Below are 26,101 nucleotides of genomic sequence, written 5' to 3'. Positions count from 1 at the left end.
GCCTGACACAGTATGGCACCTCATAAACTCAGTATCAGGAGCAGTTGAGGCACTTTGCTTCCCTAATCAAGTCTGCCCTCCCAGACAAGGATGTCTTCCAAGGCCAGTGTCTCCCTGACCACATGTTTTCTCTGACTAGGAGTTTCTTCCAGAGCCAGGTACATCTCTCCAATCGTGTTATGTCCTCCCTGACCAGCCCCTCCCAACTCTTCACATCTGCTTTGCCCTCTGCAACAGAGGAGCACCTGGGATGTAAGCCCCTCCCCTTGGCTCTCTGTGCTAGAAGCTGCACCTCAGGAGCATCAGCATGTGTCATGTATGACCAGTACTGCAGGACACTCTCCCCACCACCACCTAGGACACTATTTTACAAACAACTCTAGGAGGCAGAGGCAGGAAAAGCATTCCAAGTGTATTGCCAGTGTGGTCCACACAGCAAGTCCCAAACCAAATAGCGGTTACCTCCTGAGACCCTAGCTCAGAGGAGAGGAAGAGGAGACAGAAGAAGGCAAAGATGAAGAGAGGGGACATGAAGAAAGAGAAAGATGATCACTTCTAGGGTTGTGCTGTAATCACAGCAACGGGCCACAGGGGGGCAGTGTGGTCTGGAAGCCATGCAAAGCTGGTGTGGTTTCCCTGCTGGGAAAGCAACACCAAGGAGAAAGAACACCCAGCCTGAATCCTCTCACCTGTACCCCAGGAGACCGCTGTAGGGTTGTAGTGGGCTGTACCGTCGTCTGGGCCTGAGACACTTGCTTAATTATGGTAGTTGGAGTCACCTGCCGTGCAATAATAGGTGTTCCTGGAGCCTGAAAAAATAAGTTAGGAGTCATCTAAAATGAACTACAGTAGGTTACACTCCTGAATACATACTAGTGCACTCAAGTAATCCACAGCTTACTACTTACCTACAAGGAAGTCATCCTAAACCCAAAACTTTCTAGCCAAAGAAAAAATGTATGATCAGAAACTTTTCACAGAAAATTCTGAAAACAGACTTTTTTAGTGACGTCTACAAAATGCCATTTTTTAAAACAGACACCTGGAAACCCAGTGGTGGCACTGCTCTTAGAATGACGCTAGCCTGCACTCAAAATGGAGGAGATGCCACAGGAAAGCTGGGGTCAACTAGGATGGAGACACGTGGAGTCCTGAGGTGGCTACAGAAGAGTTGTGTGATAGGAGACGCAAAGGTGGGATGCAGAAGCGCAGGGTGCCACCACAGAAAACCATCAACACAGTCCACAGGCTTCCTCCTCAGGAAACAGCACTCAGACCTCAAAAGTGCTGCTCTGTGTTGTTCCTATGGGGGCTCGGCTACCTCCAGCACATAGGCCCCGTCCACAGGATGAGGCACAGCTCCAGAGGGAGCTCAGAGTTAAGACGGTTACTCCCATCATCTCTTTAGCTGCCAGCTATCTAGTGAGGCACCAGACAAGAGCAAGGCCACACAAAGCATACAACAGAGTGTGCTGGCACAGACCGGGGGGGGGGGGGGGCCGTAGTGCTGGGGTGGTGGGGAAATGTACACTGGGACGACACAGCCTGGCATCAAGCTCTATGACCTCCAGGCTTAGGAGCAGGGTCCATCTGTGTGGCCTCTACTCCTTTCCACTGCTCGCTCTTGATACTTCAAGCATCCTCAGTCTTCACCACAGTCCCACAGCCTATGCACTACTAGATCCGCACTTTACAGAGAAAGACACTGGGACACAGAAAGTGAACCTACTGGTGGCAAGAGAAAGACCAGGGCTCAGCCAAGGTAGCTGACCAAGTGTCTACTGTGACCCAACTCAGTCAGCAAGCTGAGCACTGGCCACAAGACCTGGCTCCTCCAAGAGCATATGGTCTCAGCTAGGAGACTGGGAGACCAGAGCTGTCCTGCACCCAGCCTGATGGAAGAGTTTGAAAACCCCTGCATGCCTCAGCGTCCACTCACACAGGACACACCTTTACTCTGCCAACATCCCCAGTGTGCAGGGTGGGGATGGGTGAGGGACAGGCTGAGCTGGGGCCACCCCACACTAGCCTACTCACCATGCATGCACTCACCTGCACGGTGGAGATCTGGACAGGTGGAGCACCTGTGGGGGTTGCAGGACGGGGTGCCATGGTGCTCTGAGGCTGGGCCTGGGCATGGGCCTGCATCTGAGCCAGGGCCTGTTGAGGGATCATTAACAACTGCCCATTCTCACTCCGCACGAGGACCATTCCTGGGGGACAAATGAGACTTGGCATCAGGAAGCACTCCCTACTCCAGCACAAGGAAGACCCTGGCCAAGGGACTAATTACTACTGGAGGAATATATGAGCATGAGCAGCTGCAGAGCAGGTGGTCCCTCAAGGGAGACAGCACAGGATGGTGGAGGACTGTCCAAACACACTAAGACCACACTGCATCTCCTTTCACAAGGAACCTAAGTGGCAAAGCCAAGCTAGTGGACACAGCTTCAGACCAGATGTGTGCCCTACAGCCTCTTCAGATGTGGGAGCCGAAGCACAGTGCCTTGTCTACACTCACAAAGTGGTGGGTACCCCTCCCTGCAGGCTTACAACACCTATAAGTCCTATGAGGCCCTGGGTAGTTCTGTACCCTCCTCCACATTTCTCTGCCCAACACACTGAAATGTGCTCACAATTTGGACACCATCACCTCTATGGTTCATAGCCCAAGTCTCTCCAGCTTGATGTCCCAGAATGTCCAAACCAAACCAAAAAGTGTGGTCCTCTATTCTTCACAGGAATACCACTCTAGTCAGACGTGGGGGCTGGGCTTCCCTGACACCACCACCCCACCTGACCAGGATGCACAGAGGCACTGTCCACAGCAACAGGCAAGGTACAGTACAGTCTCTCACCCAGCAAAATTCCTGAAACTCTGGGAAAGCATATTCTACCAGTGAAGTTTGACTACTTTTGACTTCAAACCAGCAACCAATTGTACCCTAAGCTCTAGAAGCAACAGTATCACACTTGTCTTAAATTTAATGTCCACAGCAGAGTTACAGACACCCTCAGCCCAGCCCAGCAGGACACAGTTCCAAAGTAACACACCCACCAGAGAGGGGGAGGTGGGAGGGAGGTGTTGAGACTAGAACCTCCTATAAGCTATAAACCCAGCAAACCCTGAGCTTCCCCTCTGTGAGGAATAAGCCAGAGCAATCAATCATACAGGAAGAGTCTTTGATACTGTCAAGCTCTGAGTTTATCAGAACAGCAGCAAGGCCCCTTTTAACTCAGTTACAAAAAAATGTTTGTTGTTTTTGGAGACAGGGTTTCTCTGTGTAGCTCTGGCTGTTCTGGAACTCACTTTGTAGACCAGGCTGGCACTGGGATTAAAGGTATTCGCCACCACCCCCGGGTGTACTCAGTAAATTCTTAATCCAGAAAGCCCTGTTGTTGGGATTAAAGAAATGAATGATCCCCCAGAACTACCTCATACAACCACATCAGCACAATGGTGGCCAGTGTGTCTCCATAGACCTAAACAGACAAATGTAGAAGCCCTCTTTAGAAAACATCTATTTTAACAGCAGTAAGTATTAATCAGAAGGCCCTTCAATGTTACCTGAACATCCAGTACCCACAGGATGGACAGATGAGGGCATTCAGCACCATACAGAAGACAGTGCAGAAAGGAAAAGTAGAGACTTGGTAGAAGGGGTGTGATAAAATTGAGGGTGTCATTCAGAAGCTCCGACAAGTGTGAGAAAGAAAAGGTAAGCAACCACGAACGATGGCATGTCCTGGAGAGGTCCCCTGGCACCGGCAGCAGATCTCTGCCATGTCAATCAGGAAGTGAGATGTTGCCCTCCAGACCACACAGGACTCCTACACCACTGATCACTTCAGGGAAAGAAGCCCAGAACTCACATTAAGCTGGCACAACTGGGGGCTCTACAGCAGACAACAGACCTGATGTGCCTGCCACCTGCCACCTGGAAGGCAATACCCAGCCACATCATTGCAACAGGAAGGAAAGCATTTCAGATGCTCTGTCTTAAACACGTGTGTTCTGAAGAAATACAATGACACTAGACATGAACATGGGTGACCTACAAATCTCCAGAGACCACACAGTATCTCATCTTGCATCAACACAGCCCAGAGTGCAGAGACAGGCCTACACAGATGGACAGAAACCTAAGAGAGCAAGGACAACAGGACAGGTGCAGGCAAAAGACTTGGATCCACCCTCTACACACAAGACCAGGGCTCCAGGATAGAAAAGAATGCCGTTATTCTAGAAATCATTCCAGAAGCATGGTCCATAAAGAAACACATCGGCAACTCACAGCCCCCCTCCCCCAAATCCAGGTGCCACCCTTCTCCAGAAGCTAAGAGGAAATGCTTGTCACCAGCTCAGGGAGCACAGACAGAGGGCTGGCGTACAAAACACACACAGACTACGGCCCTCCCACATCTCAGCAAGACAATTACAACACAAGTAGGCAACAGATCCAAGCAGACATTTCCCAGAGATGAAAGACATACAGCCCAAAGCAACAAATTAGCTCGGTGTCACAGGCCAACGTGGAACGTGCAAATTAAATGCACAATGTGGAGCTATCCACACCCACTACTGCAACAGAAGGGAGACCAGGCATAACTGGTGATGTGAGCAGAGAACTCCAATAGCATGAGGTGCACTCAGGAACGCCATCCCACAATCTTAGGAAATGACAAGCCCCATGATGGGGTGCAGTCCTCCACACCCGCCTACCTTGTAGACACTTGGACCTGAGCTAACTGAAGCAGTCTTATTTCTGACAACCCAAAACTGGGAACAACAAAACACACCAATAAAGGGACCCATCTAAGTTATCTACATAATGGGAAAGCAGTCAGACATAAAGAAATGAACTATGGATACAATACAGGTGATCCTCAAATGACAACACTGAATTCACACTATACACTTCTATGTTCCAGGACCCAACTCCAAGCTGACAACAGGTAAGGCTAGAGAATGGGAGAACAGCCAAAGTGCTGAGATGATAGGAAGCTCACTATCCTGACCAGTGGGGTCTTCAGGTCTGTGTGTGTCAGGCTAGCAAACTACACCAAAAACATGATGAAAGACCTATGTGTGTGCGCACATGCACACACATGCACACATATGCACTCGCACACATGAATACAAGGGCACGCAATGCAAGAACCAGCTATGATCTAAAGATAAGGTAGTCTTGATTAGCATATCCAGTCACCAGGGGACAGAGACACACACAGACACACACAGCCATCAGTCACACACACACATACACACACACACACACACACACACACACAGCCATGAGTGTTACCTAACTGGAAGCTGAGCCTGCACCTCCCAGCTCCTTTACATAGCACCTCTTGCAGTACAGCTCAGACAGTAAGCAGTCCAGGGAGGAGGATGCTAAGAACCTCAGCGTCAGACTTCAAGCCAAAGTGCGAAATGGCACTGGAGTCCTCTGATGGACAGAGACCCCAGAAATGCCACAGGAGGAAGTGTGGTCAAGCTTCAGAGTAAAGTCATACAGGGTGAGAGGGCCCTGTTTGACCCTCACAGGAAAACTCATGTGCCTCTCTTCCCTTCAGAAGCTGGTACAAGAGCCCGGGAAGTGGTTTACAGTCACCACTGCAGGCATCTGTTGACCCCAGCAGCCCATACACTAGGTGCTGGGGGAGCCCAGCCAGGCCTCTGTGTCTTTCCAGCCTGCACTCTCCTTAGGCATTGGTTCTGGGGTCACCTGAGAACTGAGAAGCAGTTATACGCAGTCTGCCCACTCAGGATTCCCCATGAAGCCCCATTGCGTGCCGGCTCACAGAGTGAGTATCTGAGTGCCAGTCCTCTTTCCTGAGGTGGGGGTGGAGAGGAATCCAGCTTTGTGCTTAGAGGTGTGTGACAGAATCCCACAAGAAAACACTGCAGCTGAACAAGCCCCTCAACTGCCACCTCAGATCTTCCTGTCACTTGGGGGACATGCTGTTCTGGCTCTTCCCACAACTGTAGCTCTACTCTACAGGCTACTTTACTGGTTACTCACCTGCAAACCACTCCCTCTCTGCTCACTCCCAGAGAATTCTCCCCAGCCCTCACTTCCCACTGGAACCACATTCCTCATCCCCAGCTTACCCACTACATAGCTGCACCCACCCAATTTCCAGACTATTCCAAGCCCCCTTGCTCCTCCACGCCTGCCTGAGCTGTGACTGCTGCCACCTAGTCAGCAGCAGGTCTCCAACACCTCCATGCCATGGCAGGACTGACTTCAGTTGCTGAGAGCTGAGGTGATCCTATGCCTTCTTTCCCGCTGGCAGCCTCTACCCACTCACTCACAGGCCAGAGCACTGCAGACACAGGACCTCTAAGTCCCTTGTAGCTGCCAAGCAGAGCAGCTTCCCCACACAGTGGCAGCAACAGGCTCTTCAGACAGTTCCTCTCAGACACCAGATAACGCCTGTCCTCCACACCAGGTCCCTGGGGGCAGAAGTCAACCTACAGAAGCCTTTGCTCCCTGAAATTAGTCACTTCTGTTCATCTACATTTCTCCTCTTTCCCACCACAAATCCTAGTCACTGGAAATGTGTAATCTATCTCTTTTCAGAGCAGGATAAAATAGAGTTAACAATAAGTTGCTTCTTGCATCCCCCCCCCAAAAAAAAACAGACACAAAAATCATCAATATCATCTTCACAAACATCTAAATTATACACTGCTCAACAAATGTTTATCATAAATTCTATCTGAATGCACTGGGCACAAAATAGACCTCAGAAGGGGCCTGAGCTGGGCTGCAGGTGAGTGTACCTAGCATATATGAAACCCTGGGTTCCATCTCCAACACCACATAACCTGCAATCCCAGCACACAGGAGGTGGGCAGGAAGACCAGAAGTTAGAGGCCAGTCCCACATTCATGAGACCCTGATTCGAAAAATGGGGGGCGGGGGGGGGGGGGAGTGAGCGAGTTGGGGAGAGGGCAGTACCTTCTACACTCCTAGTTGGGAGTGGCCCTCCTGAAGTGCCCATCCATGTATCTTGTAAGCCACAAAACTGGCCAGGGGTTGGTGGCAGGCCACTGTTACCTCTGCCCAGCATACTCCATGACTACAGCCGAGGCCTCCCTCAGATCTGAGGAGGCACCTACAGCCCCAGAGAAGGGGCTGCTCCACAGGAGGAAACAAATAAGGCCACATGGTCAGTTCAGTACCCACAGGCCCACAGTACTTCGACCCAGTCTCCATACTAGGGTTCCCTAAACCCTTCAAAACATTAGACCCTAAATTTTGGTGATATGGCTTTCAGAGATTAACTTGTGTGTTTTCACAAGCAGATGCATGTAAGTAGTGTGCGGGGCTTGACTATCAACTGCTGTAATTTTAAAACGTGGTGCATGAGAGAAGTAGCCATGCAGCAGAGCTTGGGTGGAGGAGATGTCATGGGAAGTGAATGGGAAGGGGGCAGGGGAGAAGGAGACTGCGGGGGGGGGGGGGGGGGGGTGACGACAGACAGACAGGCAGAGAAGCAGATAAGAGAAGCAGACAGAGAAGGACGGAGGTGGGCAGGGCCCTTTTCAAAGGAAACACAGTGAATGTGCACAGGCAGTGCTTTTAGTGGCTGAAGCTGAGGGCGAATCCTGTCAGGACCACAGGGACAGGCCAGTACAGATGCCTGAGCACTAACACCGCCTGTAACCTAATGTCCTTTGGAGTCTGGTTAAGCGGCATCTTCTGTGACCCTCAACCCCCAGCACATCTTGCAGACCTCTGCTTACATGCTGGGGTTGTGTACCTTGGTGTTTTTGTGGGACTCCTAACACTCAATACATTTGCCTGCTTTGGGGACTCTTTTCCTCCTACTGGGTTGCCTCATCCAGCCTTAATATGAGGGGAGGTGCCCAGTCTTACTGCAGCTTGATAGGCCATGTTTGGTTGCTATCCCTGGGAGGCCTGCCCTTCTCTGAAGGGAAACAGAGGAGGGGTGCATGGGGGAGGGGAGGGGGGAGGACCTGGGATGAGAGTTGGGAGTAATATATGAGAGAATTTTTTAAAAAGGCATCTTCCCCTACAGACAGCTGTATATTCAAGACTAAGTCATTAAGTACTTTACCTAAATCTTGAACAATATTTTAAAAAGCACAGGCATGTGTCCGCAAATGCCCAGCCCATCAGCTACAGATCAGCAGTGACTCATGCGACTGTTAGAAGGTGCTGGATCTAGGGGAAGAGTGGCTCCTTCCTTTCTATGAAAAATAAACATCTGGAAGCAAACTCTGTCTTGTGATGTGGAGACGCCAACGTGATGAAATGAGCTAGTTCAGAGCACAGACCAGCAGAAGCCTGGCTGGAGACCCCTGACTGACCCAGGCCCTACTAGGAAGTCTACATATCTTAGAACCCCTGAATCTCAGGGACACTTACCACAGGCTTTCCCCCAGCCCCATCACAGTCCATGCTCTGCCTCCTGTCCTCCTCCCTCTACCCACTTCCTGGCACTCAGCAGCTATGTTGTGGGAGAGGTGAGCAAGAAGACTCAGGCACAGCCCTGGGCCTGGACAAGAGCTCAGCGCCATGGAGAACGGGCACAGTGAAGCCACCCAACATTAAGTGTCAGGAGCTGGCCAGGTAGAGGGAAGGGTCTGAGTAGACAGCAGTAAGGCCAGGGAGCCAGAGTCTCAAGAGAAGACAGGAGAGGCCAACCTCCACACCTGAGCAGGCAGCAAACATCTCAAGTCCCAGCCCTGGGAAGGCTGAGGCAGGAAGTCATGATGAACTTGAGGCCAGCTTAGGCTATGTAGCAAGATACTGTCTCAAAACAAAACAGACACTGGTGAGAAGACACCAACACAATGGCTGCCAAATGACATCTAGCCATCCAGGTGTGCCAGTTAGGATGGGCAGCGAAGAGCCTTCCCCACAGGACCACACCTGGCTTTAATGTGCACCTCATGGCTCTGTGGAGGCAGGGTCTACACCTCCTATACCCAGAGCATCCATTCTGGCTTTCCCTTAACCTCTTCTCAAAATGTGCCCAACTACACAGAGCAGAACTTTTTTTGTATTCAAGGAGGTTGTTTCAAACTCACCCCTAGGCCAGCCTGAAAGCAAGATCAACCAGGCAAGGCAAAGGCCGACAAGGCCAAGCAGCCAAAGCCACCCTGCCTGACGCAGTCACATTGTCAGTACAAGACAACACCATAGATTTCTGCTTTCTGAAAGCACAGGCCGCCCTCCATACCTGCTCAAATCCTCCACCACACCAGTTCAAGTCTTCCACCACACCAACTCAAGTCCTCCACCACACCTGCTCAAGTCCTCCACCACACCAGCTCAAGTCCTCCACCACACCAGCTCAAGTCCTCCACCACACCAGCTCAAGTCCTCCACCACACCAGCTCAAGTCCTCCACCACACCAGCTCAAGTCCTCCACCACACCAGCTCAAGTCCTCCACCACACCAGCTCAAGTCCTCCACCACACCAGCTCAAGTCCTCCACCACACCAGCTCAAGTCCTCCACCACACCTGCTCAAGTCCTCCACCACACCTGCTCAAGTCCTCCACCACACCTGCTCAAGTCCTCCACCACACCTGCTCAAGTCCTCCACCACACCAGCTCAAGTCCTCCACCACACCTGCTCAAGTCCTCCACCACACCTGCTCAAGTCCTCCACCACACCTGCTCAAGTCCTCCACCACACCAGCTCAAGTCCTCCACCACACCAGCTCAAGTCCTCCACCACACCAGCTCAAGTCCTCCACCACACCTGCTCAAGTCCTCCACCACACCTGCTCAAGTCCTCCACCACACCTACTCAAGTCCTCCACCACACCTGCTCAAGTCCTCCACCACACCAGCTCAAGTCCTCCACCACACCTGCTCAAGTCCTCCACCACACCAGCTCAAGTCCTCCACCACACCTGCTCAAGTCCTCCACCACACCAGCTCAAGTCCTCCACCACACCTGCTCAAGTCCTCCACCACACCAGCTCAAGTCCTCCACCACACCTGCTCAAGTCCTCCACCACACCAGCTCAAGTCCTCCACCACACCTGCTCAAGTCCTCCACCACACCTGCTCAAGTCCTCCACCACACCTGCTCAAGTCCTCCACCACACCAGCTCAAGTCCTCCACCACACCTGCTCAAGTCCTCCACCACACCAGCTCAAGTCCTCCACCACACCTGCTCAAGTCCTCCACCACACCAGCTCAAGTCCTCCACCACACCTGCTCAAGTCCTCCACCACACCTGCTCAAGTCCTCCACCACACCTGCTCAAGTCCTCCACCACACCTGCTCAAGTCCTCCACCACACCAGCTCAAGTCCTCCACCACACCTACTCAAGTACACACACAAATGCCCTCCAGGCCACAGCAGAAAACAGCCTGGGCCCTGACCAAGCACAACGCACTCTGAAAACCATTTGTTTCATCCAGCAAGTGTTTAAACCTCAATGAGTCTTAATGCGGCACACTGTCCCTAGCACTCTCTGAGCTTAAGCAATGCAAACCCATTGGATGGCTGGATGTCTCTCCTCACATCATATGTCCATTCAGGATCAAAGTTTCCAATGACACTTACAATGACTTTTTAAAAATAGTCTCATAACATAAATCAAGTTCATTTCAAACGTGTGATCCTTCTGCCTCAGCCTCCCCAGTGCTAGGATTACAGGTATACAGGAAAACAAGTATATGACCACACCCAGGTCAAAGTAACAACTTTTTAAAATAAAAATTTTTACTCAAAAATTTTACTACAGGAACTAGAAGACAGACCAGTCAATAAAGTTTCATGCAAGTACAAGGGCCTGAGTTAGATCCCTAACATCTATGTAAAAAGGTCAGGTGCAGCAGTGTACACCTGCAACCCAGCACTGGAGCAGACAGACAGACAGACAGACAGACAGACAGACAGACAGACAGACAGACAGACAGACTGGGGCTCACCGGCCAGCCTAGCCAAATCTGTGAGTTTCAGATTCAATGTGACCCTGTCTCAAAACACAAAGTTGAGAGCAACTGAGGAAGACACCCAACACTTACCTACAGGTGCACACACAGCTACACATGTGTTTGTACACACAAAATAACCCACTTTGTGCCAGCTGTGGTGGTGCATGCCTGTAATCCCAGCACTGAGGAGGCAGAGACAGGTGGATCTCTATGAGTTCAAGGCCAGCATGGTCTAGAAAGCCAGTTCCAGGACAGTCAGGGCTACCCTGTGGATGGAAGGAAGGAAGGAAGGAAGGAAGGAAGGAAGGAAGGAAGGAAGGAAGGAAGGAAGGAAGGAAGGAAGGGCCCACTTTGATAAGCAGGCTAAAGAGTACCAGGTGACCCACAAAAACAACACAAGGAGAAACAGCCAAGATGTTCTGTGTTACTAACAAGCAAGAAAAAGCAAATTAAAATGAGACAGCACCAGGTGCTGGTGGCACGCACCTTTAATCCTACTCAGGAGGCAGAGGCAGATGGATCTCTATGAGTTCAAGACCAGCCTAGTCTACAGAACAAGTTCAGACAGCCAAGACTGTTATAAGAGAAACCCTGCCTCAAAAAAAGAGGGGAGGGGAAGAGAGAGATGACAATTTTACCTACCACGCTAGCAGAAACTTCATTTAATTTCTAGTATCCACTACTGACAATAAATGGATACAGAGCACACACAAAAAGAAGTAGACCCAAGTGCTTATCCTCTGACCCAGTGACTTCAGCTCAACTCTTTACAGCAGACACACTTGCCCTCTACACAGCACCAGCAACTGTCTCCACACAGAACCATCTGATGGGAAAGTGTCACATGTGCACATGAGCAGAGTGACAGACAACTAAACCACCTAACAGGGCTTCCACTGGCAGGATGGTCACCTTTGGAGGTCACGGGATTCACACATTAGCTTTATATGATATGTTTGTACAGTTTTTATCTCCTTGAAACTGCATGAAGACCATCATTTATTTCTTTACTCACTTGTTTTTTGCAACAAGGTCTCCATGTGTAACCCTGGCTGGCCTCAAACTCAGAAAGATCTGCCGGCCTTTGTGTACCAAGTGCTGGGATTAAAGGTGTGTGTCACTGCATGGCTAGCCAGTATTTAGAGCAGATAATGAAGACAGGCATGGTGACACATGTTCCAGCCTCAAGGACAGCCTGGATTACAGTTAGCTAGAGCAACACAGTCAAGTCCTGCTCCAAAACAAAACGTTCTGCAGGGGAGCTATGCACTCCGTTCTTCTTCCTCCCAACCACACCCTGCCCCTGCAAGGCCTATGGCTGCCCCATCACAGCAACCATCAAGCCACCTGTGGTTTGCCCTCCCTCCCACCCAGCTTCTTTTCCACCACATGGGCTGCTTGACCCCACGTGCCTGGGCAGAATGAAGGGCAGAATGGCCCTGCTCCATGTGCCAAGAAATTTGCAGCTCTAAGTGTCTAGTGGATCTCACCCATTTTCTGGAAGCCAGGGAAAGGCATAACAGTATTCATACCAGATGCAGAAAGTCCCAGTAACCAAGAGCCAGGTTCTCGCCTCCCCTAAGGCCCTGCACACAGAACTCAGCTAGGAGTGGCATTGACCAGGTACGAGATCTGGCCAAATTCTCAGACTTCATCACTCTCTTACTTCTCCATGTGCAATTAATTCACTAGCTCAAGCCTCATCTGTACTTACTATATACAGCAACAGGAAATTACAGGACCCTCATCCCAGGCAGCACCACCACTTCTGGCCTGGAATCTGCACAAACAGGCTATGCTCGGCAGTCTTGAGTCCACAGAACCACCACTGAGTCCTTGGGAAAGCATTTCAGCTTATCCTGCATCCATGATGCCCAGAACTCTGCCTGCTGGGTGTCCACACCGCTGCAGAACCTATCTTAGCTCTTGTTCTTTCCTCCAAAGAGTCAGAACTCATCCAGTTGGCACTCTGGCTGTCCTTGTTGGTCAGGGAAATTTCTAACTCCACATCTTCCCTTTCCTCTGACTTTCCCATTAACTTTAACTCCTGGTATTATATTTGTATTACTCACTTTGCATTCTGACTAAAGCAAGGAGTATGTCAATAGAAATAAGAATTAAAGCCCCAAAGAACTCGGCCAGGATACTCAAGTGCACAGCACAGGGCAGTGTCGGAGAGCCATCTCTGCTGGGGCTTACAAACAGAACAGGTAGACACATAGGCTGCCCCTCTCCGTGTAGAGAACACCTACACTATTCCCCGCTGCCATTCTTCTCCATCCTTCCAGAAACCACTGTATCACTTAGGACTTAACATGTCTTGATAGGTCTTACTTGCAACTTAAAGAAAGCAGCCAAACTGTCATAGTTTGGATGCCACTCACACACCAGTTCTCATGGAGAGACTGAGCGACAGCCTCTGAGGTCCCTAGACTACTTCAATTCAGCAACTTCTACCCTCTGATGTCTCAGACCATCTACAGCTACAGCCTCCAGCTAGAGGCCATGGGGCAGGATGCATCTCAGTGGCAAACACTTGCCTATCTCCAGCATGAGAGACAAAAGGTGTTCTAGATGGAGACCTTCTGCATGATGAGCTTTTTAAAGTAGCCTCTACCCAAAGATGCTACAAAGGGGAAGCAATCTGAGTATCAGCAGCCAGAACAATGAAAGCACAGTGCCATCTGCACAGGAAAAGACTGGACCAGGTAGAATGCCAGGGCCTGGACCCATGTTCTGCTTGTGGCAAAAACGCTTTCAACTGGTGTAACGTCCACAACACTGACAAGGAAGTAGGGTCAGGTGGGAGTAAAATGCATCTGAAGCCATGAGCAGTCAAACTTCAACTCTCCATCATTTGACAGCCAGCACAAACACTGACACATGCTGTTACCTCACAAAGCACCCACCATGCGCCTTACACACTCACAAAACACCCACCATGCGCCACCATACTCACAAAGCACCTGCTCTGTGCCACCTTGCACACTCAATAGCCAGATTCCATCAACCATCAGAAACCCACACACATGAGGCTGACCCTTCTAAAGTTCCCACTGTACCCAACCAATATGGCTGGCCAGAGGATGCCATGGGTCATATCTTCTCTGTCTGCATCAGGAAGGACAGCCACTCTGTAGAATAAAAGGAACTGTCCAGACCTCTTGTTGTAGGAGAAGCAACCAGACACAGATGAAGTAAAGGGCACATCAGAAGAATAGCCTGGAAATAATACAGGGAACCAAAGAGGCACATCACCCCTCACCCCACCCACAACTAATCTACACCACAGCCTCAGCTCCAGCCGTCTCCTGGAGCAAAAACAGAATGTGGGGCAAAGCCAAAAGCCAGCATACAGAGGTGGGCAGAAGTTCACAAGGAGTTCACAAGGGCATTATTAGACTCTTCAAAGGAGCCCATAAAACCCAACGACCACTCGTGACAAACACGCAAAAACATTCCCCTGTCCCCCACACCAACTCACACCCAAAAAAAGCTCTAAAATATTAGCAATGATTCAGTAAAGTGTTTACCATACAAACCTCTAGTTTAGGATTTCCAGTACCTATGTAAAATGCCAGTTTCTTAGTTAGATGTCTATTGTTGTGATAAAATGCCACAACCAAAAGCACTTTGGAGAGAAAACAGTTTATTTCGGCTTACTTTGGCTTACAACTTTCAGGTCATACTCCATCACTGAGGGAAATCAGGGCAAGGATTCAAGGCAGGAAACTGGAAGAAGGAACTGAAGAAGCAGAGGCCATAGAGGAACGGCCTCGCCTACTTTCTTACACTCTCTAGGACCAACTGCCCAGGGGTGGCAACACTCACATGGGCTGGGTCCTCCCACATCAATCACTTATTGGGAAAACATTCCCATAGGCTTGCCTCCAGACCAATCTTGGGGGGTAATTTTCTCAACTGAGGTTCCCTCTTTAACAATGATTGTTAATGTGTATTAAGTTGACAGGAAACTAAGCAGGCTCGTGGCAGTATGCATCTGTAATCCCGGCACCGAGGAAGTGGAGACAGGATCCTGAAGCTTGCTGGCTAGCAGCCATTCTAGATGAACCTGTGAGCTCCAGGTTTAGTTAGAGACCTTGTCTCAAAGTCAAGTGAAATGTACAGCAGAAGACCAGTCAGGATCAACCCAAGTTCCTGCACACTGTGTCATGCGCACCTATACACACATATATCTCAAAAAAGAAAATCAGCAATGTATAAACCCAACACTCAGAGGCTGAGGCAAGAGGACTACCAAGAGTTCAAAGCTAGCCTGGACTGCATAAATAGTAAATTACAGACCATCCTAGACTACAGAGTGAGGGCCTGTGTCAAAAATACAAACAAATCCACACATACCAGAAACAAGGACTGGTTATGTGTTCAGTGGGATAAGAGTTCTTGCTTAACATGCACCAGCCCCTTCCCTGTCAGAAAAAAAGTTTGAATTGGAGAACACAACTGAGGGTACAGAAAGTACTATTAAAGGCTGACAGCTACAGTTCGGTTGTAGAGCACTGGCATGACAGACATGTGCCACCGTGCTTTGGCCTTTGAAAGACCTGAATAGCTGGAGGTAAGCGCTCAACAAGACGCATGCTCATGGATCACAAGCTTCGATATTAAGATACCAATTATCAAACTGATCTAAAGGTGCAACAGGGCCCTGAGCAATGTATCAAAAAGTGCATCTGCAGAAACCAATTTTAGTTCTAGAGTTTACATGGGGGCAAAGAACCAGAACAGCTCCACATGGTCTGGAAAAGCAGAGCAGAGAAGGTGTAGGGTCCTGGAGAGAAGTGCCCCCCCCCTCAGCCAGGCAGTGGTGGCACACACCTTTAACCCCAGGACTTGGGAGGCAGAGGCAGGTGGATCTCAGTGAATCTAAGGCCAGCCTGGTCTACAAAGCAAGTTCCAGGACAGCAGGACAGTTTCAGAGAAACCCTGTCTCAAAAAACCAAGGAGAAAAAAAAAGTATCCCGCCTCTGCAGCCAATGGGCCATTAAGGGGAAGAAGCCGTTCTATACACTCAGGGCTGAAAGTGGACACACTATGAAGAAAGTGCAACCCAACCCCTACCTTACAACTCTAACAAATTCTTTCAAACCAGATCCTGGGAGAGCAAAACCAAAGACATTCTAAAAGAAAACTCAGAGAAATTTTGTGCTTTGAATTTAGGCACAAACTACTAGGACATAACCAACTTGGAAAGAAACCAGTAATCTGGATGAACACACATTGAAGTAAATACAGAGGAAACACAGGCTAAGAGAAGTATTGCTAACCCCAACCTACCTGACAAAAGACGACTTGATTTATAGCACATGGGAAAAGCCCTTACTTTCTAAATCCATCAGACACATTTTTAAAAACAGAGGCCGAAGATTTGAACGGATGCTTCACAAAAGACTTGCAGAGTCAAGCACATGAAAAGATACCCCACGCTTCGGTCATTACAAGTTCATCTGGGCCAACATTAGAGGGCCTTCCCACCCTCCCACAGGATGAGAAGGTCTGACCACACCCAGCGAGGAGGCCCAGATCTCCTCACGTACTCTCCAGGTGGCAGTCCAAAAGGGTAACCATGTCTACTAACAGACCTGCAGAGACACACACACATGGCCTTAGGTTCCATCACCAGCAATAAATAAATAAATGGCAGCTAGGCTGGGCATGGTGGCCCTTGTCTTTTAATCCCAGCACTTAGAAGGAAGCGGCATGGGAGTTCAAAGCCAGTCTGGTCTATGTATCAAGTTTTGGGACAACCAGGGCTACAAAGCAAGACCTTGCGTGTCCCCCTCAAACTTCCAGGCACCATGCCACCTGCCCACAAGTCCACAGTGACTATTTTCATTTGGCTTCTGCTGCTGTAATAAAACAATGACAAAAGCCAATCTGAGAGAAGAAAGGACTTATTTGGCTTATATATACCAGGTCACACTCATCACTATGGAAAGTCAGGGCAAAAAACTCAAAGCAGGAACCGGAGAGAGGCTCTGAAGCAGAGACCATGGGGAAACAAAGCTTACCAGCTTGTTATACATGGCCTAGCCAGTCTGCTTTTTAACATAACCAAGGGCTACCTACCCCAGGTAGCAATGCCCACAGTGGGCTGGGTTCTCCCATATTAATCATTAATCAAAAAAGTGTTCCACAAACTTGCCTATGTGTCAATCTGATAAATGCAACTCTTCAGTTGAGGGTCCCTCTTCCCAGGTTACTCTAGTTTGTGCTAGTTTAACAGAAACTAAACTGAATAGAAAGTCAGAAAGGAGGGACCCACCACTACCAGACAGACCGACTGACCACCCACACTGCCAAGAAGGCCATCATGTCCACTCTCAGATTCACCCAGGCAGAACTAAATGACTTATTACATGCTTTTTACAAAGGAATGTGTAATGTGTTTTTGAACTATTTCCTTCTGAAATTATGTCTTAAGTTTTAGTGCCTGAATTATTCAGAAAGACATCACTACCAAGAGCAATTTCTTCTCTGAGTGTATTAGATACAAATTTTAAAGTATTTCAAGTAAAAGAAAATGTCAGGCTAGAGAAACAGCTCCACAGTTAAGAGTACTGGCTGCCCTTACGAGGACACGGGTCTAGGATAACTCCAGTTCCAGGAAATCCAAGGCCGTCTTCTGGCATCCCAGGGCACTGCATATATGTGGTGCACAGTCATACATGCAGACAAAACACTCATATGCATAGAACAAAAATAAGTAAATCTTAAGAAGAAAATGTCACTCGGGAGGCAGAGGCAGGTAGATCTGTGTACATTTGAGACCAGCCTGGTCTACAGAGCTAGTGCCAGGACAGCCAGGGCTGTTATACAGAGAAATCCTGTCTCCAAAAACTGAAAGAAAGAGAGGGGGAGGGGGAGGAGGAGGGGAGAGGAGGGGGAGGGAGGGGAGGGGAGGGAGATCACAATGATCTCTAGGCTGTATCTGTTAAGAAAAAAAAAGTGGGGGGCTGGAGAGATGGCTCAGAGGTTAAGAGCACTGACTGTTCTTCCAGAGGTCCTGAGTTCAATTCCCAGCAACCGCATGGTGGCTCACAACCATCCGTAATGAGATCTGGTGCCCTCTTCTGGTGTGCAGATATACATGGAAGCAGAATGTTGTATACATAATAAATAAATTAAATAAATAAATAAAATCTTTAAAAAAAGAAAAAAGAAAAAGACCAAGGTACAAATCAGCTTATTTGGTACCAAGAAGATAGAGAAAGAACACAACATCAGACACCATGCGGTACACTGATGGGGGAAGTGCTTCTGTGTGTGTGTTTGTCTTACTGGATGATAAATAAAGTACTGTTTGGCCAATGAGGCAGTAAGTTAGGAGGGACTGGGAGTCAAGGATGATTCTGGGAAATGTAGTAAAGAAGTGGTGATCCACGCAGGAAGTGACATGGCAGGGAGACTCATATATAAACAAGGGCAAGAAGGAAGTGGGCCCCTTCTCTCTTCCCCTGGTCTCTGCTCTGGAGTCGCCATGTTATCCACTGGCAAGAGAGGGCGCCGGCAGAAGGCATCCTCTATAAGGTAAGTCTTATAAAATATATAGATTTATGATAATTAAGACTGAGCTAACAGATGAGAAATCCTAGTCTTTGGCCAAGCAGCATTTGTACCTAATGTAAGTCTCTGTGTATTAGTTGGGGCCCTAACTTGGTGGGTAGAACTCGGGGTGGCTGGCAGAAAGCACCCACATGGCGGTAGGACTCAGGTGGCTTTTGGCGGAAAATTTATCGTCAGAGTACACCTTCAATCTCAGCACCTCCTTCAAGTGGAAGTGGAAAGTTCAAAGTCAGCCTGAGCTACAGAGCAAGATCTCTCTCAAAAATAAAACTAAACTAAAACAAACAAAAATGTCAATGCTTGCATGTCTGCAAATGTTTGTGTGCATTGTATACGTAGGCATGTATGTATACACATGCTTGTTTTTACCAAGAAACGCTGAGGGATGGCTTAGAAACTACCAAAAATAAAAATAAACACCTATCTTGGGGAAGAAGAGATGAAGGAGCAGAGATCAAAGTACCTCTCAGAAATTCCCTTCTGACCCATGTGTTTTACAAATTTAATATGCATAAAATGAAAACAAATAGAAATTAAAATTGAAATCAAGCCAAACCAAATGAGGCTAATGCTGGTGCATCAGACTAGACACAGCATGCAGAAGACAGGTGACCTGATAAGCATCCTTGAGACCTGCAAAGAAGCCTCGCCTACTCTGGCTGTAACGTCAGAACTTCAGAGCTTCGAGGGTCTGGTAAATTAAGCCAGTTAAGTAAACACACTGACAATACAGACGCAGGGCTTCCTGTGTGAGAGAGGATGGGAACAATTCAAAAGGACCTGTAGCAGAGGCAGCATGTCCAAAACCTAAACAGGCAATGTAGGGCTGTGTGCAACCCATCGGCATGTCCCGGCCCCATCACCATGCACCTAGGGCTGCAGCCCCTCTAGATTTCTCTGCTGTGTCTGCATCCACACACAACCCTACACATGCATTATCATTGTTTGCAAGTGTGAGCTATGTAGAAATCATACAGCAGTCACTACTGGAACCTGGGTGTGAAAGACAAATACTTCTGCTAGATGAAACAAAGATGGAAAGCTTGCTGACCCATGCATGTAACTCTTCTCCACAACAGGACAAACTCCTTCAAATACTGTCCTTGTAAAAACAAGAGCAAAATCTACAGACAGCATCAGTCCCAACAGCCATGCATGAGGCTAATCCCATGGAGCCCTAAGCTGCTGGCCCAACCTTAGCCCTGCTGCACCCTGCTTTCAGAGGTAGCAGGCAGCAGAGATTCTACCCAATGAGATGCACAAACATGGCCCCAGATGCAAACACCTTTCCTGATCCTGCAATAATATGCAGCACCAAGAAGGAAAAGACAGGGTACCATGAACTTTCCTGTAACTTCACTGAAATACAACTCACAAAAATAATACTCACTGTCTTAAGGGCACAGTCTGATGATCTAGGAAAGTATGTGCAGCTATGTACCATTGATACAGACATCCCCAGACACACTGCAACCTCCCTGCCTGCTCTAAGCAACCACCACCATTACAGTGTACTTTAGATTCTGTTCTGTTTGGGAACAGGTTGACAGCGTTGAGAACTGAACCTAGAAAGGGCACAAGCTATGTCAGCAGTCCCTAGTTCAGCTTTTCTGGAACCCCATACAAACAGAATCATATCATGCAATGCCTAGTTTATCTTGCACAGTAGTTTGAGGCCACCCATGCAGCTGCATTAGTCAGAACACAGTCGTCCCACAGGAGCGGCATATGAAGGACTGATGGTATGGGGAGGAGGCACTGACTCCACTCTTTCCCAATGGGCTGCACAGAGTCAACTGAAGGGTGTGGTGAACAGGCACACACTCTCTCTCTCACACTCTTATTCTCCTGATCTCAAACACTGTGGGCCTGCCATCACCACTACACAGGGACAGGCCCTTGCCCCCAGGGCGTTAGATGGGGTGATGAAGATGTCTCTTCACACTCTTGCTGCCTTCTTTTAGTCTCCACGCTAAACTACACCAGCCCTTTCTAAAGCACTCTACCCTATGCACCCACTTTGCTTTCTTTTAATTCTAAAGTCAAATTTGCTGATCTTTCCGTTTCGGGTTATTCTGTCCTGAGGCCTTTCCTCAGCCCAGCCAGAAGATAGGCAGTGATTTCCTACATCTTCCTAAGTCTTCACATGCCCCTGAGGCCCACACCACCCCCTACATTGCATCCTTCCAAGTGCATCCTTCTAGAAACCTCTTCCTCTGGGAATGTCACCAAGGTCTACCTCACAGGCACTAGGAGGGAGGAGGCCACTCACCCTTGAGGGGGAAGGCTCACTGTACTTCCTACTACACTCCCAGTAGGAAGGTCACATACAAGGGCGGCTCCAGCAGAAAGGACACCTACCCAAGACAGTGACAGGCAGCTCCTCCCTCCTCCACCAACTGTGAGCAACTACCACAAACCAAAGGAGTTCAGTCCACTTGGGAACAGCCAGGCTCCATCATGATAAATGTTGCCCTGATTTCCACATGTGCAGTATCAAGTTTCAATTACACCAAAATGTCACAGTCACAGAAGCCAACAACCTATTTTATAAGTACCTGGAATTCCTCTGAGGACAGACAGAGGGGGCTTCACTGGTGACTGTGCTCCAAAGGAGCCTCTCATAGAGGGCTGCTTCAGGTCCCTCTTCCTCCCAGGTTCACTGCCTGGGAGGCAGTGAACATACACAAAGTGCCTGTCCCCACCACGAGCTGCAACCTGAGAGGGTTCCTTCCAACTGCAAACCATGTCTGCTAGCAATCAATGACCAAATAACCCACGGGCCACAGAGCTGAGCCAGGTTCCCCTAACCTAGAACACATCAGCATCTGCTTGCATGAGCACCAACACAAAGGTTCTGATGTGGCACAAAAACTACTTTAAACCCCTGGCTCATGCACAGCTCAGGTGCCTCATGTACTTGTCAATGTCCTAGAGACCATTCAGGTATGGCTAGGACCTTGTCTGTGAAACTAAGCCCTTTGGGGCCCTGTAAGACAAACCTATTGAAGTGCCACTAACAGGTCCCTCCAGCACTAGCCCTGAACCTACCACCACCACCCACAAGGCCCTTCTTCTCTCACAGAGGCTCATCCACTCTGTGAGACCTTTTCTAGAATGTCATCTTCCAAGGTCTTTATTTGGAAGCCACATCCCATTTAAGGACACCTCTCTCTAGCAGCATAGTTTCCAGGCTTACTGTGGTACCACTCCTGGTTCCACACCCCCTCACCTGTCAGCCAGCACCATCCAAAGAGTCCTGTAATTACTGTGGCATCTCCACACACAATGTCCCATAGACCTGTCTTCCATGTCCACCACTCACAGTCTCTGAGCTAACTGTTCACCTGTGACTTGTGGGCAGTGGTGGCCACGTGGGCCTTCTCCGCCCCCACCAACAAGGCCACGAGCTCCTGCTCGCTCCTCTCCTCTCCCCTCCTCTCTCCTCTCTCCCTTCCTCTCCTCCTCTGTCATGTCAGTACTGAGTATGAAATACTAGCCAGGCTCCACAGCGTCCCATGGCTCCGTGCATGCTTTCAGGTCATAACAGGGCACCGCAACACTGCTCTCCCACTGGCTGCACCCTGACTGTGGTCACAAACACGAGTAACTTCAAAAGGAAACCACAGAGCCGGGCATTGGTGGCGCACGCCTTTAATCCCAGCACTCGGGAGGCAGAGGCAGGCGGATCTCTGTGAGTTCGAGGCCAGCCTGAGTGCCAGGATAGGCTCCAAAGCTACACAGAGAAACCCTGTCTCAAAAAACAGAAAGAAAGAAAGAAAGAAAGAAAGAAAGAAAGAAAGAAAGAAAGAAAGAAAGAAAGAGAAAGGAAACCACACACTTGCTCATTTGGTAGCAGCACACAGCAGCAATCAGAGCAAGCCTCTGAGCTGTCCGTGGTCCTCCCTGCCACATGCCTTGTACTCCAGTGAGTACACTCGTCCCACAGAGCCCTCTTACTGCTGAGCTGAGCTTCTCAGTCCTCTGTCTTGGCCCTGCCTCTTGTCTACCTAGCAGGCAGTTCTGCAATTCTTTCCAATGTAGCATGAGACCCGCTAGTACAGGAGGGAGAACCCAAGAGAGGTGTGGAAGATACAGATCTAGGAAGGAGAACCTAGATGAAGAGGACCCAAGCAGGGAAGACCCAGAGGGAGGATCCAGGTAGGGAAGTCCTCATCTGGATGACTCCAGTTGAGGGAGAAAGCACCAGAACACAGAATAATACACATCTGAGACTAAGAGACTGCTCTGGAGCCATGGAGAAGTCTCAAAAAGGAAGGGCTGCCATAGAAGCAATACCAGAAATGACCATGAGCAAGCCAGAGCACAAGTAGCCTCTGCATACACAGCCACATACCATCCTCATATCCTCCACAGGGCCATGAGAGTAGCTCGGGAGGAAGCACAGTGGCTGATGTAGTCAGAGGCCTGTTCTGGGCTCTTTGAAGGCCCTGGCTGTATCTCCATGACAAGACAAGGTAGCCTGGCCTGGCCTGTCCACGGCATCCAACTGGCATGTGTCCAGCTCAGCTATAACCTATGACCTCCTTTCACACTCACAAAAGCTCCTGGTGGGTGAGAAACTGTCCAACCTAAGACTGATACTACAGGGTCCCTCTACAGAGGCTTCTGTCAGCCCACTCTCAAGAATACTCCTGCCAAGAACTCTTGCACCTATTGGCCTAGAACCAGGACACAGACACTGGCCCCACAAAGCCAAAGGATGGAGGCCCAGCTCTTGGTAGCCAGGGGCCCAGTGTCCCCGAAGTTCTGCTGTGCTGAGAAGCACATCCACAACTCAACAGTCATTTCCACCACTGTGTGAGAAGCTGTGCCAAACACCTGACTGCCCCAGCCCTGTCAGTGTCCGGCTCAGTCTCTCTGTACACATTCAGTGGTTCCCACAGCCACAGGAACAGTCCTTCAGTCCTCAGTGAGGAGTCTGGATGGCTCCCCATTCATCACTTCAGAGATCACATGTTAAAAACGTAGAGTGGCCAGGCAGTGGAAGGCAGAGGTAGGTGGACATCTGTGAGTTGGAGGCCAACCTGGTCTACAAAGTGAGTTCTAGGACAGCCAGGGCAAGACAGGGAAACCCCGTCTTGAACCCCCCCCAAAAAAAAAAATCACCCGTCTTTTGGAAACCCCTGCCCTGCACTAATTCACCTGGTATCTGCTGGATTCTCAAAATCTGCACTCCCAGATTCACAGGAAGTAAATAAACAGCCTGTTCTCAGAGGGCCACCTTCGCTGCTGGACAGCAATAACTGGACACACAAAAGACAATCCAACAATACCCAAGGCCACCATTCTGCCATACTTAGCCATCACACAGCAAGGCCCTGTGAGGTGGGTTGTGTGCTCCTTAACACAGACAAAAACACAAATGGCTACGACAGAAGAAACCGTGATATCCACATACAGAAGGTATCGCACAGCCACGCAGACTACGGCCAGTGAGGCATCAACAAAAGAAAAGCTCTGGCAATAAGCAGACCTGCTCCCAAAAGCCACTGGTAACAGAGAACTCTACAATATCAATATCAGATGAAGTACCCATGCCAGGCAATGTACTGAAGAGGCAGTTAGGGTGCACAGAAGGACAGAGAAGCAGCTACCACCGGCTAGGACAAGAAGTGCAATGCACGTTCACCTGGTATGCTGGCTCAGTTGTAGCTCTCCTACAGGTCCCAAATTTAAGTGTGAAATGATACAGACAAAAGCTAGCCAGACAAGTAACAGGAACTGTAAGCAACCTGGATTCCAAACCACATACCTCATCCCTTGTACGGCTTCTCATGCTAATTAAAGTCTCCTGAACATCAGCCATCAACCTTAGCCAAGCCACACCACATCCTAGAGACTCCCTGAATCACACCTGGGACATCTCAGCCACATGGAGCCCCACGAGAGATGCCAAAGCTGTAAGAGTACATGGGTACTCCTGCTCAGCAGGCAAGACCAGTACTGAGCCAATGGGAAGCCCCAGTGGTGTGGGTGGGCTTGCTTGAGCAATATACACCTGGGGATGGCACCCCACAGGGACTCTGCTCATCTGGACCTCTCAGCCCGCAGTGACAAACAGGTCCAGAGACAGTGGAGGAAGCTCTGCCTTGGGAAAAGGTCCCAGCTTCAAGCACAAAGCTGGCAGGAAGGCCAGGCTGACCTCTGGGGAGGCTACTCACTGCGTCTAACTTTCACACCTTATGCTCAAAGAGCATCTGAAGGGTTGTCCCAACAGTGGGGAGAGAGACACAAGGGGGAGCCATCAGACACCTGTAACCGCACACTGTCACCATGCCTGAAATGTACCTGCCAAAGTTGCTACACAATCACCTACTAGTGCTGAGGCAGCTACAAACACAGACGAGAATGAGGCGGGCCACCAAAAAGAAGACTGTCAAAAGCCACAGCAACAGCTCCAGCTCCAGGTCTCCTTAAGAGAACTACCGAGTCGCGTGTGTGACCCTCATCCTCATCACCCTGCAGGCGTTGCCTGTGAGAAGTCTCTACATTAGCAGAGGCACAATACTCTTCACAGAAACAGAGCCATGACAAGTAGGGCCACTGTCTATGTCAACAACAGGGCACCTTTTTTGTCTTTTTCAACCTACTACCAGGGAATGAAACCAGGGCCTTGCACAGGCTAGGAAGAGACCCAAAAGTTGTGCCCTAGCCCTCTTTTTGCTTTGCATTTTCAGTCAGGGTCTCATCCTGAACCTCATGCTGCAGCCCAGACTAGCCTTGAACTCGTAAACCTTCCACACCAGCCTTCCCAGTAGTTGGGATTACAACTGTGACACCAGGCCTGGTCCAAGTGCATTTCTGTCACCTGAGAATGATGCTCAAACATGTCCCAGCACTACATGTGTCCCATGCACCACTGATACACAACCCACAATAGTCCACACGCACATTAGACAAGAGTGTAACCCTTCTTTCTCAGGGCGGTCTTCCCAGCCCAGGAGCCAGGTCTGGGATGAGAAAGTCAGAGGACAATGATGCTAGGATTCTGGGGGAACCAGGCTGAAGTTAGGGTTCTCAGAGCCATGATACTGGGTAGCACTGACCCCCAACCAAGCCTCCAGAACCCCACAGAGCTGAGTGTGGTCTGTAAAGCAACCCCAAAATGAAAGTCCTGGCCATCTCTCTCTCTCCATCTCTAGACAAAGATCCTCAAATAGCTCCCAGACAGTGATTTACAAACACTGTGGCAACAGGACCATATGGGTCACAGAATCCAGAAGAGAAAAGTTAAACTACTCCCTGTCCTAGAGCCAGTTAAAGCCTGGCATGACCACTTTAGGAGGTCAAAGGCCAGAAGACAGGGGATGCCTGGAACCATACCAAGCAATAAGCTCCTGGTGAGGAGCTCCCTTCTGCTCCTCTCAGGTTCACAGCTTGCTGAGTCGCCCTAAAGCATCCCACACACTCTGTGAACCAAGCTCCTGCAGTACTAAATTCATCCCTACATGGCACCAAAGTGGCCCCACCCACCTGTCAGAAGCTCCAGGGTCAATTCTGGAGTGTCCTGTATGGAGCACAACTGACAAAGTGCCTCCAGAGATGAAGA

At 49.5% G+C, this 26,101-nt stretch overlaps 1 protein-coding gene across 1 annotated transcript in view; it reads right to left on the bottom strand.

Annotated features, from left to right (window-relative positions):
• The window catches only part of Taf4 (TATA-box binding protein associated factor 4), a 61,547-nt gene that overhangs the window by 24,795 nt on the left and 10,651 nt on the right, over positions 1-26,101 (bottom strand). Inside the window, 2 exon segments of the mRNA XM_027419865.2 lie at positions 690-809; positions 2,053-2,213. Of these exon segments, the coding sequence (XP_027275666.1) occupies positions 690-809; positions 2,053-2,213 (281 nt within the window).

Source organism: Cricetulus griseus, chromosome 6 (genome assembly GCF_003668045.3).
Source record: "Cricetulus griseus strain 17A/GY chromosome 6, alternate assembly CriGri-PICRH-1.0, whole genome shotgun sequence".
Taxonomy (NCBI): domain Eukaryota; kingdom Metazoa; phylum Chordata; class Mammalia; order Rodentia; family Cricetidae; genus Cricetulus; species Cricetulus griseus.
This window is presented reverse-complemented; position numbering and strand designations above follow the sequence as displayed.